Source organism: Gopherus flavomarginatus, chromosome 6 (assembly GCF_025201925.1).
Source record: "Gopherus flavomarginatus isolate rGopFla2 chromosome 6, rGopFla2.mat.asm, whole genome shotgun sequence".
NCBI lineage: Eukaryota > Metazoa > Chordata > Testudines > Testudinidae > Gopherus > Gopherus flavomarginatus.
The window spans coordinates 25,591,327-25,609,978 of record NC_066622.1 but is presented as its reverse complement, the minus strand read 5'-3'; the positions used below and the strand labels follow the sequence as shown (position 1 = coordinate 25,609,978).

The 18,652-nt window shown below is 40.3% G+C and overlaps 2 protein-coding genes across 2 annotated transcripts; both read right to left on the bottom strand.

Moving 5' to 3' along the window:
• Positions 1 to 1,930: 1,930 nt before the first annotated feature.
• LOC127053799 (uncharacterized) lies at positions 1,931 to 10,438 on the bottom strand. The gene is made up of 3 exons (XM_050959083.1): positions 9,724 to 10,438; positions 8,605 to 8,646; positions 1,931 to 1,983 (listed from the first exon to the last, which is right to left on the bottom strand). The coding sequence occupies exons 1-3, from the start codon at positions 10,427 to 10,429 to the stop codon at positions 1,931 to 1,933; spliced, it is 801 nt and encodes a 266-aa protein (XP_050815040.1). The 5' UTR covers positions 10,430 to 10,438.
• A 4,955-nt stretch (positions 10,439 to 15,393) lies between these two features.
• HESX1 (HESX homeobox 1) lies at positions 15,394 to 17,734 on the bottom strand. The gene is made up of 4 exons (XM_050958487.1): positions 17,542 to 17,734; positions 17,119 to 17,312; positions 16,679 to 16,780; positions 15,394 to 15,497 (listed from the first exon to the last, which is right to left on the bottom strand). Exons 1-4 carry the CDS (start codon positions 17,732 to 17,734, stop codon positions 15,399 to 15,401), a joined length of 588 nt encoding a protein of 195 aa, XP_050814444.1. The 3' UTR covers positions 15,394 to 15,398.
• Positions 17,735 to 18,652: the final 918 nt, after the last annotated feature.

The window sequence follows — 18,652 nt, the reverse complement described above, 5'->3', positions numbered from 1 at the left end:
AATGAACAGCTTACAGGACTGGGCCCAATTTGCTTTTTAGAACAGGAATTTAAGCATCCTTCTCTCTTCTATATCTCTATTATAATTTCCTCCAAAATTTGTCTGAATAGAAATATGAAATCCCTTGTGCACGGCTCATCTGTTTCTCTGATTATTTTGATATGGATCATGTCCCTGGAAAGCCAGTGTTCCAAAGGTCTTGTGTTTTTATTTAGTTATTTATGTATTTAGTCAACTGGCATTCTGGTGGCCTTGAATAAAAACTATTAGAAACAGCAAACTAGTTACTTCAATTCTCATGCCAACAACCAGCCTGAGCTGTTCAAAGGCGGAGCTGACTCAGATGTCACAATCCCACCTATTTATTCCCCAATGGGAGAGAAAGAAAGAAGAACAGGAGTGATTTACCTCTGTCGCAACCCCACCCAAGCACCTTCCTACTGGACAAAGAGGAGGAAGAGAAGAAGGGGAAAGAAAGAATGATAATTGATTTACCTCCCAAATCTCAATCCCACTGGGGAAGATGTCAGACAGTCCCACCATCCAATAATCAAAGGGTGGAGAAGGCAGTACCGGAAAGATTAGGTAGGGAGAAAAGGGGTTCAGAAAGGAGAGTAGAAGAGTTACTTCCTATATAACCAGTCCCCAACCAATAAGGAGCTTACATAGGAAAGTGAAAAGAACAGAAGTACCATTGAGACATTGGAGGGAAAGAGAAAACTGAATAATAAAAATCAATGGTATTTTTAAAGGGACAATTAGAAAAATCAACATTTCGCTTTCTAAAACTGAATATTACTGTCCAAATATTCTGTTCTAGTAAACAGCTCTTATTGTTTATGATGTATGATTGTGATATTGTTCATGATCAGCCTGGGTGGTGTGAATACGATGAAAACCAGCAAAGTCTATGGCTGTGATGGTTTTTATGATATTTGTGCTTCAGGTTGCTCATGAACATGGTGCTGTTGTTTACTAATCATGAGGTAAATTTCAAACCACAGTAACTTTATACTTCTTTGGAAGACTTCATTAAGCTCTACCCTCATCAACTTTTACCGAGTCTGTAATTGATGGCCACCATTAATACCTTCCAATATAACAATATTTCCATGATGGGATGATAGCCAGAGTGGTGAAAAATGGAATGTCACCACTTGCACTAAACAAGGTTGTGTGCTGGCTTCCACACTCTTTTCCATCATTTTTTCAACTATGCTATTGGATACATTTCATGACATTGAGAGGGGAGTATTTACACAGTTCTGCTCTACTGGGAGGTTGTTCAATCTGCAACACTTCCATTCTCACATGAAAGTAGTAGAATTACTTATTAAGGAACTTTTATTTGCTGATGACTGTGCACTGGTTGCTTACTTGATTGATGACATTCAGTTCATAACTGATCACTTCATTTGTGCTGTCCATTGTTTTGGTTTCATAATCTGGCTTTAAAAAACCCAACTTGTGCTAGGGGATGCCCATGCCTACTCAGTTATTGAGGTAAACAACACTCCTCTCAAGTCTGTAAGCTGTTTTGCTACCTAGGGAGTATACAGTGGCAAAATACCACAATTGATGATGATATTACCCATCACATAGCCAAGGCCAGCTCTGCATTTGGAATGCTTTCATACCACATATGGAAGACTAGGGGAGTCAAATAAGCACAAAGCTAATTGTCTATCAGGCAGCCATGCTTACTACACTTCTATATGGTTATGGGAGATGGACAACATATCACTGCCACATTAGGAATTATGATCAGTTCTATATATGCTGTCTTCATTTTGTTTGCAGGGTCAACTGGTGGGCCAAGATTCCCAATACTGAAATCCTTATTTACTGTTGGATGTCTGATATTCAAAACATGTTCATAAATGCTGAGCTGTGTTAACCTGGGCATCTCATATGGCCAACTCGAGAATACTCAAGGATCTATGTTATGGTCCGCTAAAGCAAGGTACCCGTTCTCATGGTGGCCTGTACAAATGATATAAAGACACATGTAAGTCAAACCTGAAAGCATGTCACATTGATCCCAGCCACTGGGAAGCAACAGCCCAGGACAGAGCAAGGTTGTGGCAGATTTGTCATGTTGCCATTAACTTAATTGAAGCAAGGCTTATTAACATCTTCATGAAAAATATGAACAGTACAAAGCAAGAATACAATAGCCTGCAAAGGTCATGTACAATCTTGTGTGTCCCACATGTAAGCATGTTTGCAGTTCTTGCGTTGATCTGATCTTGTATATACACGTTCACCTGTAGTATTTGCTGAATCCTTGTACATTGACATTACATGAGTCTCCTTCATCATTTATTCCTTATGATTGTCCTAAAGTCTCTCAGGGGCTAAAGCCATCATCAGATGCTGACAGCTGCATCACGATGTAGCAATACAACATCGAGGTGTCACAACTCAGTAACATCTAATTCTGGTGCAATGACTAGAACAAAGTTTACAAGCTGGCAACTGTACCTTTTTGTGCTGTCTCTTTCCTCCATTCCTCTACTCCTGTGTTCTCACTCCTCTTCCTCTGTGATGTTCAGTAGCTTTTCTTTCCCTGCTCATACTCTGCTTCTCTCTCTTCTCTTTCTCACTCTGTTGCTTTCCACCCCTCTTCCACTTCTTCTCTTTTCTCCAAGTCTTTTTCTTTTGATGCATCATCTTGCAGCAGTAAAGTGTCCCCTCTGGGCTCAGCATTACCAGCAGGGAATGAAGGACCACTATTTACCAGTCCTAAGCAATTTCAGCACTATAGTGAGGGCACAGCAGCAGGCACAGAAGAACAACATCATTAATATTTTTAATGCAAAATATTTCTCATAATAATTTTTATTAAACAACTGAATCTACTGAAGTTTATTCAGAAACACACTTTTAAGTATTGGTAACTAGTTTGCAGTAAATATTGTACCTAATTATTCAACTCAATAGCATTCCCTTGTGTCTTTTTTAATAGTTTAGATAGTTTTCCTGTACTGTGATTAAAAGGGGCTACTATGTGCTTGTTATACAAAGCCATTGTTAAAGACAGCCTATCTCTGTCTGGCCCAAAGCTTCACTTAGATTCACTATTTTTTGTTTGTTTGTTTATTTTGTTTTGCTTTTAGTAAAGAGCTGAGAGTATAAATTTATCTGCCAACCACAAGAGGGAGCAAGTTAGACATGGCAAAATAGCGTCTTTTTTACTGAGATTTAAAAATATTGACTTAGCTGTGAGAGGTATGCGAACTTAAAAGCTTGATTTAGTTTGAAAAGTAAATTGTTTAACATTTGGAAAATGTATTACAGCACAAATATACTCTCCTTAATTAGAGACTTCTCTATTTCCTATCCTCTTATTTTCCTTGATTTTATTTTGTTTGGCATCTTTCATACACACTGCATCTCAAAACACTTTACACTGTTACTGTAAATAATACAATGTAAGAGATAAATATTAGTAGATGGAGAAATAAATAATAGGCAAAGATCAGAAGTTAAGATATATTTTCATCTGAAATATGAAACCGAGACATAAGTCAATGGTGCAGAGAGAGACAGTAAATCTTTTGCAGACACTGGGAGCTGCAGATGAAAAGGCTATTGCATCCAAATGATGCAATTATGTGGAAAGAAAAGGAGGAAATCAGTTCTAGAGGAACAGAGAGCATATAGAAATAAAGTCCAAGACACAGATTGGGGCAAGGCTACTGATGGATGGCTTTATAAGCAAGAATAGCATTATTGCAATGAATGGAGGTGCCCTTGCCTTGTTTGAACATGAGAGTGAGGTGGCTGTACTTTATGTTTGGGAAAAGTCAGATAGTAGCATTCTCCACATCCTGCAGTCGACATTCAAAAGCTATATGCAGGAAAGCAGACAAGAGAGAAAAGTACAGATGAGGATATCGGAAAAGATGGAGCTCAGGCAGTGACATCCCATAACAATGTTGAGTGGATTTACACATATGGTAGATTTCCCCCTGAAATCTCCTTCCCAGAAAAGGGAAGATTTCAGAGGGAAGATGCCAAGGTTACAGACACAGGAGGCAAAAATGAATTCTGACTTGAGAAGTGATAGAGCTCTATGTTCAGAGATGTATATTTCTTTGGCCCAAAAGTAGAACTTATGTTCATAAATATTTAACAGAAAAAAAGCTCTTTTTATCTAGGTGTTTATATGGGAGCATTAGAATATTATCTGAGTGGCTGGGATGAAGCAACAGGTTTATCTGACTATTCCTCTTCACAAGAAAGAATTATATTACAATAAAGTCATTTTACTGATGTACAAAAAAGAATCTAATTAATTCAGCATCAAGACCAAATCTCTCAGTAAATATTAAATGGTTTTAGAACTGAGAACTGTAGGGAGGTTTCTGATTGGTAATGAGTGTTTTCATGCCATTCAGCATAATGACCAGAAAAATCAGAAAGTTTGAGATTCCTGGTTGGGGGTGTTGGAAAGAGAGGTGCGTATATAGCATTGCTAACCCCAGCCATTCAAAAATCATGGGTAATGCCCAAAAAAATCATGAGATTGTAAAAAAGCCACCTTTGAATTGCCTCCTAATCTGGTTTCTGATGTTTAAGCCTCTAGGGTTTACATTTTCAAGCTTTTCTCTGCAGCCATGTGGGCCAGAAACTTACTTTTAAAAGAAAGATGAAATTCTCACATAATCACGACTCCAGGAGTTGGGGACTTTAAGGAAAAAACCCAAATACTATGAAATTCACAGTAAAATCATGAGAGTTAGCAACATAAATTCCATTTCACAGCAGAAACTGCAAACTCCACACTTGGTATTTTCTAAGTGATTATTAATGACAATGATGCTAAATATTCTCATTTATAGAGCATCATTCATTGAAAGTTGGCAAAGAGCTTTTAGAGCTATCAGCTGCACAAGGTGAAGGAGAGAAGTGGCACCATACATGTAGTGGGTCCTCAGGCCAGTCTGCTGTCAGAAAGAAGATTGGATCTGAGAAGAAAAACTCTATAAGGCATTTGCCTATAGCTTTAAAAAGAAGCAACACTTACTTCCCCTTTGCACCCCATGGTGTCCTGTGGACTGCAGCAAAAACGCAGACCGCTCATTCAAGTCCTGACCATCTCTCAAAGCAGAAGATTATGCCTCTTGAGGCTGTGGATTATGACTGGGCATATGGACTCCCTTTCAATCATTCAAGAGAAGGTACAAAGTTATTGCTTAGAGATGGCTAAAGTAATTAGGCCTTGAGCTTTGTGATTTATAACACTGAACAAACATACTCTAATTACATAGTATAGCACTGTTTATTGTTTTTATTTGCAATTTTATATTATAGCATATTCAGTGTCCTACTTGTTCCATTATTCAAAGGGCAGGAGCATTCCAAGATCACCTAACTAAATGCAAAATAGACAAGCTCCTGTAAAATTCATTGGAAGTTACACCAGCTATGTATGTATCAGACAGTCCTAAATCTCATGCTGATATTTCTAGTATCTCAGTGCCAAAAAACAAGTGTCCTGCATCAACACAGATTAAAAAAAAATCTATTTACTGCCTCTGGTAATCTTGCCAAGCACAATGATTTCTCTTCTATTTATTCATTCATAGATCAATCTACCTCAGGTGAAAAGGAAAGCTAATATTGTGCCATATGTGCCAAGCAGTTACTCAGTGCTTTCCTGTTTAGTGTAAGAAAATTACTTCAGTTATATACAGTTGTCAACTTTATCATCTGCTGGGCACCACTCTATTGTGGGGCACCCAAAAAGGCAGAATCCACTCCCTAGCTCAAAAGAACATGAGTATGCCCCACCATGGTGCTGTTCCATGTGTTCTGCCTTGCCCTTTTCCCACCCCTTAGCATGCCTCTTCCATCCCACCCTGTCTCCCCTCCTACAATGAGTGAAGAGTGGCTCTAAAACATCTGCAGACATTTCTCTCTCAGGATACGTCCACACTACAGCTTAAAATCGATATTAGTAAAATCGATTTTATAAAACAGGGTTTATAAAATCGATTTTACGCGTCCACACTAGGGCACATTACGTCGGTGGTGTGCGTCCATGGTCCCAGGCGTCCATCGATTTCAGGAGCGTTGCACTGTGGGTACCTATCCCATAGTTCCTGCAGTGCTCCCTGACCCTTGGAATTATGGGTTACTACCCCAGTGCCTGATGGGGCAAAAATCACTGTCGTGGGTGGTTCTGGGTACAGCCTCACCCCCTCCCTTCCTGAAAGCAGCAGACAGCCATTTCGCACGTTTTTTACTGGGTGAAGTGAGCAAACGCCATTTTACAGCAAGCATGGACCCTGGTCTGATCAGTACCTTGATCGTGGACGTTGTAAACAGTTCATGCATTCTCGTACTGTCTATGCTGAACCATGAACAGCAAATGCAGGAGAGGAGGCTGCAGGTACGGCAGCGCGGCGACGAGAGTGTTGAGGACCTGGAGACTGAGTTCTCCGAAAACGCGGGCCCCTGCGCTTTGGAGCTCCTGATGGTAATGGGGGAGGTTCTACCCATTGCTCGCCGATTTTGGGCCCGGGAAACAAGCACAGACTGGTGGGACCGCATAGTTTTGCAGGTGTGGGACGATTCGCAGTGGCTGCGGAACTTTCGCATGCGTAAGAGCACTTTCTTTGAACTTTGTGACTTGCTTTCCCCTGTCCTGAAACTCCATAATACCAGGATGAGAGCAGCCCTCACAGTGGAGAAGCGAGTGGCAATAGCCTTCTGGAAGCTTGCAACGCCAGACAGCTACCGGTCAGTCGGGAATCAATTTGGAGTGGGCAAATCTACTGTGGGGGCTGCTGTGCTGCAAGTAGCCAAAGCAATCATTAAGCAGCTGCTACGAAAGGTTGTGACTCTGGGAAACGTGCAGGTCATAGTGGATGGCTTTGCTGCAATGGGATTCCCTAACTGTGGGGGGGGGGGCATAGATGGAACCCATACCCTATCTTGGCACCGGAGCACCAGGGAACCCAGTACATAAACCGCAAGGGGTACTTTTCAATGGTGCTGCAAGCACTGGTGGATCACAAGGGACGTTTCACCAACATCCACGTGGGATGGCCAGGAAGGGTTCATGACGCTCGTGTCTTCAGAAGCACTACTCTGTTTAAACGGCTGCAGCAAGGGACTTACTTCCCAGACCAGAAAATTACAGTTGGGGATGTTGAAATGCCTGTCGTTATCCTGGGAGACCCAGCCTACCCCTTGATGCCATGGCTCATGAAGCCATACACAGGCAGCCTGGACAGTGGTCAGGAGTTGTTTAACTACAGGCTGAGCAAGTGCAGAATGGTGGTAGAATGTGCATTTGGGCGTCTCAAAGCTCGCTGGAGAAGTTTACTTACTCGCTCAGACCTCAGCCAGACCAATGTCCCCTTTGTTATTGCTGCTTGCTGTGTGCTCCACAATCTCTGTGAGAGTAAGGGGGAGACCTTTATGGCGGGGTGGGAGGCTGAGGCAAATTACCTGGCCGCTGATTACGCGCAGCCAGACACCAGGGCAATTAGAAGATCACACCAGGAAGCGGTGCGCATCAGAGAAGCCTTGAAAACGAGTTTCATCATGGGCCAGGGTACGGTGTGACTGCTGTGTTTCTTTCCCCTTCCTGAACCTTCCCCTCCCCCCCCGTATTGACTCCTGCTGCAAGCAACCTACCCTGCACCCTTCCCTAACAGCTTGCTTATGGAAATAAAGTTACTATCTTTTAAAAACCTTGTATTCTTTATTAAAAGTCAGTCCCTGTAAGCAACCCACCCTCCCTCTTGCTTTAAAAAGCGTGTAATTAAAAATACACCAGTATGGGTTTTGGAGGAGGATGGGAGGGAGGGAAGAAAAAGGCAATTAAGGAAGCCTTGAAAACGAGTTTCATCATGGGCCAGGGTACGGTGTGACTGCTGTGTTTCTTTCCCCTTCATGAACCTCCTCCACCCCCATGTATTGACTCCTGCTGCAAGCAAGCTACCCTCCACCCTTCCATAACAGCTTGCTTATGGAAATAAAGTCATTCCCTGTAACCAACCCACCCTCCCACTTTCTTTGAATAGCATGTCATTATAAGAAGAGTAAGAGAAATAAAAAGGTACCCCGGGAGTGGTTTGGGAGGAGTATAGGAGGGAAGAAAAAGGCCATTAAGGGCATTTCAATGTAATGACAGCCTTTTGGTTGGACTGTCCACGGGGGTGGAGTGGGCAGGTGCAGAAAGCCTTCCCCCACGCGTTCTTACACGTCTGGGTGTGGAAGATGTGGGACATGGTGAGTACTGAGGGAGATTAAACATGGGCTGAAGTGGCACTCTGTGACCCCGCAGCTCTTCCAACAGACTTCGGAGGATGTCAGTTTGGTCGCGCAGCAGCTCCAGCATTCCATTCCGCCACCGCTGATCTTCCTGCCGCCACATCTCATCTCGAGCGTCCCTCCTGTCCTCACGTTGGTCCCTCCTGTCCTCACGTTGGTCCCTCCTGTTCTCACGTTCACTGGCAGCATTCCTGTACTTTGCGACCACGTCTTTCCACTCCCCCAGATGAGCTCTTTCACTGCGAGTTACTGCCATTATTTCTGTGAACATCTCCCCCCGTGTCCTCTTCTTCCTTATTCTCCTTATCTGACCTATCCGTCGGACTGGAGTAGGGAAGCTTGAAAAATGTGCAGCTGCATGAGTGGGGGAAAAGAGTGATAGAAGGATCATAAGAGATACATTTCACAGAACAATGGTTATACTCTTTCACACTACACTATTCACCGTACGTAGCACATGTCACTTCACTACAAGGTCGCCTTTGGATTCTTTTAGTATTTAGTGCTTGCGGCTGTAGTGTCAGAGAGCAACACAGACGCAGGTCCGGGGATTACAAATCAGCTTGCAGGCGGACATGGTAAGGCATACATCTAATGGCAGTTAACTGTACAACCTCTTCCTTTCCCCCGTACCCGTGGCTATTACCAGGTAACATTCATGCTTGGCAGCCAAACTGCTAAAAAGCACATCTTTTGCTTCTTTTCTTATGCCATCAGAAAGGTTAAGCACTAGAGGAAAATTGTGAATGGTTTTCCCCTCCACTCTGCATGTCTGCTGTAATGGCAGGTCACTGAAACCTTACCACCTCCCCCTTCCCCCCTCTATCCCTTGGCAATTAGCAGCGAAAATTCCTGCTGCCCAAATGCTAAAAAGGTCAGCGCCATTAGAGACACCTCCCCGTAGGAATGGGCTGCTTTTTACCTCCCCCCCCCATGGCTAACTGCAAGGAAAGGATTTTTTTAAAGGCGCAGGAAAGCAGCAACGAAGGAATGGTCATCTCTGTCCCCTTAATAAACTACATTACTTTTTACCAGGTGACCATGAACGATATCACTCTCCTGAGGATTACAGACAGAGAAAAAGAAATTATGCTTCTTGAATGCCAGCAATCCCCGGGACCATACGCAGCTAGGCTTTGTCATGCAATGATACCCGATTACGTGCTCCAAGCATGGCGTGGTAAAGTTTCGTACCATGGTGGACGGAATAAGGCTGCCCTGCCCAGAAACCTTCTGAAAAGGCTTTTGGGATACCTACAGGAGTGCTTCATAGAGATGTCCCTGGAGGATTTCCGCTCCATCCCCAGACATGTTAACAGACTTTTCCAGTAACTTTAATGCCAGCTAATGCATGCAAGCCCTCATGGCAAATCAATCATTAAAAAACGCTTGCTTTTAAACTATGTTTTTTATTTAAAAAAGTACACTCACCAGAGGTCGCTTCCATGGCTTCATTGTCTGGGCTAGTGGCTTGGGAGGGCTGGGAGGGTAATTCTGTCTGGGTGAGAAAAAGCTCCTGGCTGTTGGGGAGAATGGAGTGCTGTGTGGTCTCTGCCATCTCGTCCTCCTCTTCCTCCTCCATATCTTCGCCGTCCGCAGAATCATCAGCAATGGCTGAGATTACTACCCCCACCTCTGAATCCACAGACAAGGGGGGGCTTGTCGTGGCGCAGCCACCTAAAATTGCATGCAGCTCCGCGTAGAAGCGGCATGTTTTTGGCCCAGATCTGGATCTGCCATTTGCTGCTTTGGTTTTCTGGTACGCTTGTCTGAGCTCCTTCACTTTAACTCTGCACTGCACCGAGTCCCTGCTATGGCCTCTCTGCCTCATGGCATTAGAAATTTTTTCAAAAGTTTTCTCATTTCGTCTACTGGAACGCAGTTCTGATAGCACAGAATCTTCTCCCCATACAGCGATCAGATCCAATAACTCCTGTGTGTTCCACGCTGGAGCTCTTTTCCTATTCTCAGGAGACTGCATTGTTACCTGTGCTGCTGAGAGCTTCACGCTGGCCAAACAGGAAATGCAATTCAAAAGTTCCCGGGGCTTTTCCTGTGTACCTGGCCAGTGCAGTAGAGTTCCTTTACCTGTCCAGAGCGGCCACTGGTGCACTGTGGGATACCTCCCGGAGGCCATTAACTTCGATTTCTGTCCGCACTAGCCCTAAATCGATTTTGTAAAATCGATTTTAGGGTTACTCCTTTTGTTTAGCTGGAGTACAGAAATCGATTTTAAGACCCCTTAAAATCCATTTTAAGTGCCTTGTAGTGTGGACGGGTACAGCGTTAAATTGATTTAACGCTGTTTAAATCGATTTAACGCTGTAGTGTGGACCTGGCCTTAGAGAATCCTCAGCTGCTCCTTAAGGTAAGTTTTCCAGGTGCTTTGTGCTGCTTGTGCATGGCAAGGCACTAGAGCTGTTGACAAGGATCTGGGCATAATTCAGTAATATAGAATCCAATTTTGCAAGGTACTGAGTGGCCCCAACACCCATTCAAGTCAGGGTAAGGCTCCTACTGTTTTCTTTATGATTACTCTATCATGGTTCAGTGGATATATGTAAACTTGGATATACCCAGTAAGCACTATTGGCATTCATAGTTTTGTTTTTATTCAAGACAATTTGAGTAACTATGTTGATGAACACTTAGAAGAGTCAAGCTCTAAACAGAAACCTAGTTTTAATCTTAACAGTAGCAGAGGAGGGCATCCTGCTATAATGAAAGATATTCCATTATATAAACTGCAGGACATCAAATATTGGTTTGGGTCAGTTGCTGTCATTTCATCACTTTCCATACTGATTATTTTCAACAAAAACAAAACTAAAAAGACTTAGAGCCCTCATCCAAGTACATAATAATTAGTCCTATAAAATTAAAATAAGATCAACCAAACAATAGTTACGAAAACTAAGTTAATCCATTGAATCAAAACATGACCTGCCACACAACTGGTTTCTAAGCAATCCTGATTGGTGATCATTAACTATCTATGAGATAATCTCAAAGGTCTGAAATTAGTGACCTAGAATTGTCTCATTCCACACTGGGCAAAATAAGGATGTTTGCAAACGATGTTACCTGTTTTTTGTGCATGACTTTTGTTGAGACTAGTAAAATAAACTTTTGATTTTGTTTTAGGAGTCATATTTCCTTGTATTAGTAACCTGCAGACCAACACTGCATTAAGCTTCTTATGCACAATGGAACAAATTCCTGTTCTAATTTTTATTGCTTCAGTGAATTTTCAATACCAAACTTTGGACAACTAGTAAAGTTTGGTATTGAACTGCTAATGGAATGGTATTGGAAGCTTAGGCCTTGTCTACACCACAAAGTTGCAGCGCTGGTGAGGGGGTTACAGCGCTGCAACTTAGGAGGTGTACACATCTGCAGGGCATTACCAGCGCTGCAACTCCGTTTGCAGCGCTGGCCGTACACTCGGTCGAACCTCGGGTGTAGAGGATCCAGCGCTGGTGTCATCAGGTGTAGACACTCACCAGCGTTTTTCTTGACCTCCGTGGAATAAGCAGGTATCCCAGCATACCTAAGGAAGCCTCTCTGGTAATCAAGCAGGTATCCTTCCCCGCGGTTTGCTCTCGCGTTCCCCGAACCCCCCCGCAAGCAGGTCTCCTTCCCCGCGGTGTGCTCTCGCGTTCCCCGAACCCCCCTGCAAGCAGGTCTCCTTCCCCGCGGTGTGCTCTCGCGTTCCCCGAACCCCCCTGCAAGCCGCCCAACAGTGTTGCAGTATGGCCACATCTAACACCACTTGCAGCGCTGGTTGCTGTAAGTGTGGCCACTCTGCAGCGCTGGCCCTATACAGCTGTACTAATACAGCTGTAACAATCAGCACTGCAAAATTGTAGATGTAGACATACACTTAGTGGCTAATTGTGGCTCTTAAAGGGACATTGTCAATTAGAAAATTATATGTACTTACACGTTACAAATAGCAGCTAATGTTATTAAAACTGAAGGAATATTTTATATATAATTTACATCTTTCCTTTAAAGGAAAGGGAAAATAGACTTGTAAGTTGCACTAAGATTTATGCTCAGTATGTGGACATTTTTACATTAAGAGTCTCATGACCAGAACATGCTACAATGTCTGCATTGCAAATATTACATTTATTTTTGTCTTAAACTGCTTCCATTGCAATTTAAAAAACTCATGGAAATATTTCTATCAATCGTTTCATAACTATGTGAACCATTTGTTCTTAATTTCCCCCTACCTCCCACACGTCTCAGCTTCATACAAAGTTACATATATTCAAGAGAATTTTGTATTGTATTATTGCTCCATAATGTGATCTCAATGTTGCCATTACATTATTTTATAATGGCATGTATGTTAAGTTAAATGTACATATGGAAAATACCTTTTAGAGACATTTTTATTAGTTACATCAAAATCCTGTGCACATGGATAACTTTTATAAAGTAATAATGATCAACCACATGTTTTAGTCACATAGCTTTATCTCCAGTCCAGACCATTTTTTACAGGTTTCTCTGGTGATATGGGACATTGATTGACTACATACTAATATTGATAGGGAATTAACTTGCTTAAAATCCTATATAGAAAAACTATAGGCACATATATCTCCTTACTAGGAGCTTCCTTCATTTATAGGTGAGGGAGTTGGTGATAGAGAATTCTCCATGAGGGCCCCTCTTCTAGAGCTTTGAATTTTACTTGAGAACTCCTTTGAAACCTTCAGGCCAAAGTACAAAGGCCATCTTTTTCTATTGTCATCTGGGGATGACTGAGGTTTGTGGGTGGAGGAGGTTCTTAATATTGAAGGATTAAGTTAATGGAGATATAACAATTTACAACAACTGAGGAAGTGGGCCAGTAATTTTAATTTTCTGGCAGGGAACCTAGACCCTAACTCAGGAAAGCACTTCATGACAAATTTAACTTTAAACCCATTGAAGCCAACACTACTGCAACTTAAGTCCTATGGAATGGGCTGGAATAGCAGCACAGCTCTGTGGTCTAGGCTTATTATACACATTTTATAGGTGGGGAAACAGACACCGAAGATGTGATTTCACAGAGCAACTCTGTGGCAGAACCAGGATTAAAACTGAGAAATCCCTGGCTTCTTGGAAGAATACCTGAATGTAACACCTTGCTTTCCTCACAATACCCCCAGTTGGTGGTATATGAACAAAAGCTTTATATGAATAAGATTCAAAAGATGTAGAATTGGTACTGGATTAAATTACAGTATTAGTGGTAGATAAAAACAACTTTCTTAATTATAATTGGAGCAATACACCTGAGGCATGTTCTGACAGAACATTTACATTATTTGGATTGTCTGTGCCTAAACAGTTGAAGATAGCATGCTAAATTGTTTATATGTTGCTGTTGTAATGCAAGATACTAAGCAATCAGCAACAATTAAGTCTGAGATATTATATGTGTCCTATGAAGAGCAGACTAACATTTTAAGATGAGAATGGAGTATTTGCCTTAACATGATAAAAATGATGTCCCTGATGTAAAACAATGTGTATCATGAAACAAATGTGAAATTAGTGGCCTTTCTGTGCTGTTAACATCTCATGAAGCCAACATCATTGTGACAGAAAAAAAGCTGATAACAATTGTGCTAAAGAGACTTTGTGCAACACCACTGGTATGATATGAATGGGAAGCATCCCATTGTTAACATTCACTGATTGAAAGCTGACCACCAGAGCTGGTGCCATTATTATGTTACTAGTCCTGTGTTGTAAATTTCTTTGTCAGTCTTCTCCTGCGAGGACAAAATTCCATTATGAGAGACAGTAACCTGATTTAGGTGTTTTGTCAGATAATAGAGTGAGGCTTGTAGGCATTAACCTGACTAGCTTAGTGTAATTTATTGCTGCTGTAAACTTTGTTTCCAGCATTAAGGTAGACAATAGCTTCAAATTACCTGGAACAAGGTTAAGCTGTGGAATAGATCCTGTATGTTGGGAGGGAGAGAAATTACCCCTGCATCTTTGGGTTAATTCAATATCAAATGTCAGGATGCTTGGTTTTCATATATCAGCTAATAAAAATCTTTACCACTATAAACTTCACAGAAAATGTTTCATAGTATTATTGGATATGAGAATGAATAAACAAGGAAACAATATATCTAATCTCAAATGGGTTTGATCCTGTGAGGTGCTGAATTTTCTCATGAGTTACTGGGGGCACTCAGTACTTCACAGGACTGGATCGTTAATACTGATAAAACCATTTGGATGGGACATAGTTAAGCTGGCAATATTAACTAGGCAAATATTAGCTTAATTTACAGTAATTAAAACATGAGAAAATATAAAGTCCATAAGAATGACATTTTAAACTGGTTTTCAGTTTAATTGGTTTAGCTAAAGTATAAATTAGATGAATGCCACACATTGTTACTGTTCTCTAGGTTTTTCCATTTATAAATAGCTAACACATCTCGTATCATTTTTTTAAATTTCAACTCTATATTGCAAACATTGAAAAGCTATTTCATTCCAGTAAAATACCTAAGCTAAATTTGCTGTAACAGCAGTAGCATTTTTGCATAATACAGCAGTAGCATTTTTGCATAATTGTGTACTTTAAATGATGTTTCACTTCTACTTTTAAAATATTTGAAACTTTGTTAAACAAAACCAAAACAAAACAACTGGTCACTTTTTTCATGTATTCCTGCTGAATTTTCTGAAATCAGTAACCACACAGGACCAAATCCTCAGCTGGTATAAATTGGTGTAGCTCCATTGTCTTCAAGTAAATTATTCAGATTTACATCAGCTCAGGATCTAGTGGATCATAGTTTGTTATTTGCAAAAATACCTTACATGTTTTGAAAATATTTATTAAAATATATGGAAAACTTTTTTTTTTAACAAAAAGTGCAATTATAATATGAGGCATGTCATAATGAAGTATTTACAGTTTATTCTAATGAAAAGCATGATAATCTTTCAAAAGTAGATGCAAATATCAAAGTACAAATATGACATTAGCATTTCTTAATAATGCAAATTATGAAGTTCCAATAATTCTTCATGTTCTACTGTGGTAGAATAATGGTGAACTAGCTGGCTTCTTCCTATTCCAGCAAGTTGGAGGTTAAAGTGTTTTTCACCATTATAAACTGAGATTCTCTGTGGGATCTTTTCAGCTTTGCACGGCGATTCTGGAACCAGATCTAAAATTGAAATAAAATGCACATTTCTTAGAAATGGGTAATTTTTCCTTTTAAAAGCAACATTGTATGCAGGCGAGGTTTGACATTAATAAAGAATATCAGTACAATCATACAGTAGTAAAATTTGTGAAATTCTTATAATTTGGAAGCTGAAGCAGCTTGGAAGTTTCAAAGCTACAGATGAAGGTATATGGTGAGCTGTATAATTTTAATAAATAATAATGTAAGGCAGAGAAAATTATAGACAAAGGACCCGATGCATTTCCTAGCTGAATTGGAAGGTAAGGACCTGCTCTGTTCCCACTGAAGTTAACAGAAAAACTTTCACCGACTTCAATGGAACAGGTCTGGACCCTCAGGGCTTGACCCAGGAAGTTGCTGAGCATCCTGAACTCCCAGAGGAGTCAGTGGAAGTTCAGGATGCTCAATAACTCCCAGAAGTGCTTAAACAATTGCAGTATTAGTCAGTATGGCCTGATCCAACTTTTTCATAAAAGCCTCCAACTGACTTCAATAGAAGTTGATCAAACCCTTAGTGAACATTAAGGGCCTGATCCAAAGTCCAAAGAAGTCAGTGAGAGGCTTTCTATTGACTTTTATGGGCTTTGGGTCAGACGTTAAAATCCCTATGTACACTGAGCTTTGAACCAAATGAGACAGTATCAAATGTGACTTTAAAACAGTTTTGTCCTGTTTAAATTGGCTAGCCAAACCCTGCTTGAAATGTATTTATCCATTTGCTTAACTGTATTTATTTAGCTTTCAAACATGGTTCCAAACCCATTGTAGAAAGGGTTTTCAAACTTGGGATCGGAGAATGAAATCCTGGCCTCACTGAAGTCAATGACAAAATTCCCCATTTACTTCAATGGGACCTGGATTTCAATCTGAGTGTTCAGTAGGGGGAGAGCTTTGTGATGGTCAAGGACGATGACACTGAGGTATTACAGCGATGAATGTCATATCAGTGCCAGAGAGAAGGGGAGACTGAGAGGGAGGACAAATTTCACTGGTTTCCCACTACAAATTACTGCCAACATAGTACCTGTCTAATAATACACTAAAGACTAAGGATCATTAAGAATAAATGCAACTTTCAGATGGTTATCCCATCCACCCACTTATATCATTGTTGAGCAGACGTCATGTGATCGCAGAATTATATATATATATAAAGTTACCTGGATCCTGTCTTCATCTAAATCTAGTTTGTGAGCTAGTTCTTCTCTAACATCAATGCCAGGATAGCAGTTCACTCTAAAAATATTTTCCAGCACTTCAATCTGAGGAGAATAAGCAAACAATCCATTAAACAATTTAAAATTTTACATAGTAGGAAACAGAGAAAGTCAGTTCAAGTAAAAGACTTTCCCAACAATTTTTTGGGCCAGACTCCAATCTTATTTATACCAGAGTAAATCAAATGAAATTAGTGAAATTACTCTAGATTGACACCAGTCCTTAACCACATATGTACATCTCTGTCTCTTTATGCACTAGGTATACAATATTTTATCAACTAATCATTACATGCTTCCTATTGTTGAATGCATTTTACTCAAAAAATGAATATAGCAAAACATACATTACTTTATTTATAAATAGGTAACTGAACCCCTACCTGGTTTCTAGTGAAAGCAGTTCTTGGTCTCCTACCCCTGTACCAGCTGAGTTCCCTTTTGTAAGATAGCCTTTCAGAGGCTGAAAAATATTTTTCACATTTCAAAACTCTTTCCTCCAGCATCGGGTAACTGTTAAATAATGGCCCTTTACAGGAAATGACAGGGGTCTGCAGACACTGACTAGTGTCTTCTCCTAAAAACATAAAAATATAGAATTTAAATTCATAGATCTGTATTTGCCAATTTTTGAATGAGACTGTTATATTAAAATGCAAGCCTGTGACAAAATAAGTGATAATCTAATGTTTTAAGTATATGTCTAATTGTACTGAGGTGCTTGTGGAAACATATCCTTGATAATGCACAAAACTTAACATAGGATAAAAATTTAAGACAATAGAGAACTGAAGCTGATGACATACCTAAATTGTTGCATGTATCCATCCATGGTCTGTGAGGTTTCGCAGCTGGAATGCCATCTTTTTTCTGTTCTAATCCCAAAATGCTTTCAATGGAAAACGAGCAATGTGTGGTTTTAGTTTCCACAAAACTGGATACTTTCTGAAGATTTTGAGACACTGCTGTATCAGAAGCACATAATGATGTACTTGCCATTCTTTCACTTTAAGTCCTATGCATAACATGAATTGTACTTGCATTTTCTTGCAGGTCCTCCTTATAGCTGTGTTGGCAAGGGGGTTGGATTTGCAACGTCATTAATTAAAATCTTTTATTAGAAAGTTTTAGCATGTCAATGAAGACTCTCCCACCAAGAGGCATGAGGAGTTAATTGTTTATTTGTTTGCAAGTAATTAGCAACTAATGACGACACTAGGGGGGCCACCAAGAGGGACAAAAAGTGTTATCTCTCCTAACCAGAACATCGACTTAACTTTCTCAAAAGAAGCTATGCACAAATATGGTACTTCCCTTTTATTTGAAATCATTAATGTATAAAATCAGTTAAAAAAAAACTTTATAGTCTCATGGACTCCACTTACCGAAACATAGCAGCATGATAGGAAACCAGTCAAGTAATAAGTAATCTCATTTAAGTGAATTTTCTTCCAAGCAAATTTTAAAAATAATCTCTTAATGCTATTAGGGTAATCCTGATGAAAATGCCTCTGTTTTTTCATATGCATATGTAATGGTGAACGTGGTCAATAAAACAACAATAGTGTTTGGCACAAGGCACACTGCAGTGGGTTGGCAACGTTGTCGAAGCTCAGTGTAATTGCCTTCCAAGTGCCTGGATTAGTTAACAGGAACAGTGGCACCAAGTATTTAAATAAATAATTCACGCATTCACTTGCTTCATTTTCCTATTAAAATAATTTTGGTGCAGCTTTCTCAAAAGACAGCAATGTGAAAATCTCAAAACATTCTTTAAAACATTTGTATAAAACATTGTAAAAGTAATGGAATCACTGTATTTTAATTTCTTGATTAAAGTCAGAACACTTTCTTCTACCAACCTTTCATCGTAATCTCTTGTGTATTTGTTTTAAACCAATGGGTGTTTACTTCAGT

Coding starts and splice junctions, on each gene's coding strand:
- HESX1 (XM_050958487.1), bottom strand. CDS start 17,734: ATGGCAAGTACATCATTATGTGCTTCTGATACAGCAGTGTCTCAAAAT. Junction 17,313..17,541: donor GGATACATGCAACAATTTAG/GTATGTCATCAG, acceptor TTATGTTTTTAG/GAGAAGACACTAGTCAGTGT. Junction 15,498..16,678: donor TAGATGAAGACAGGATCCAG/GTAACTTTATAT, acceptor TTTCAATTTTAG/ATCTGGTTCCAGAATCGCCG.
- LOC127053799 (XM_050959083.1), bottom strand. CDS start 10,429: ATGGCCTCCGGGAGGTATCCCACAGTGCACCAGTGGCCGCTCTGGACA. Junction 8,647..9,723: donor AGCCATGGAAGCGACCTCTG/GTGAGTGTACTT, acceptor CCACTCATGCAG/CTGCACATTTTTCAAGCTTC. Junction 1,984..8,604: donor TACTCCAGTCCGACGGATAG/GTCAGATAAGGA, acceptor TCATTTGTACAG/GCCACCATGAGAACGGGTAC.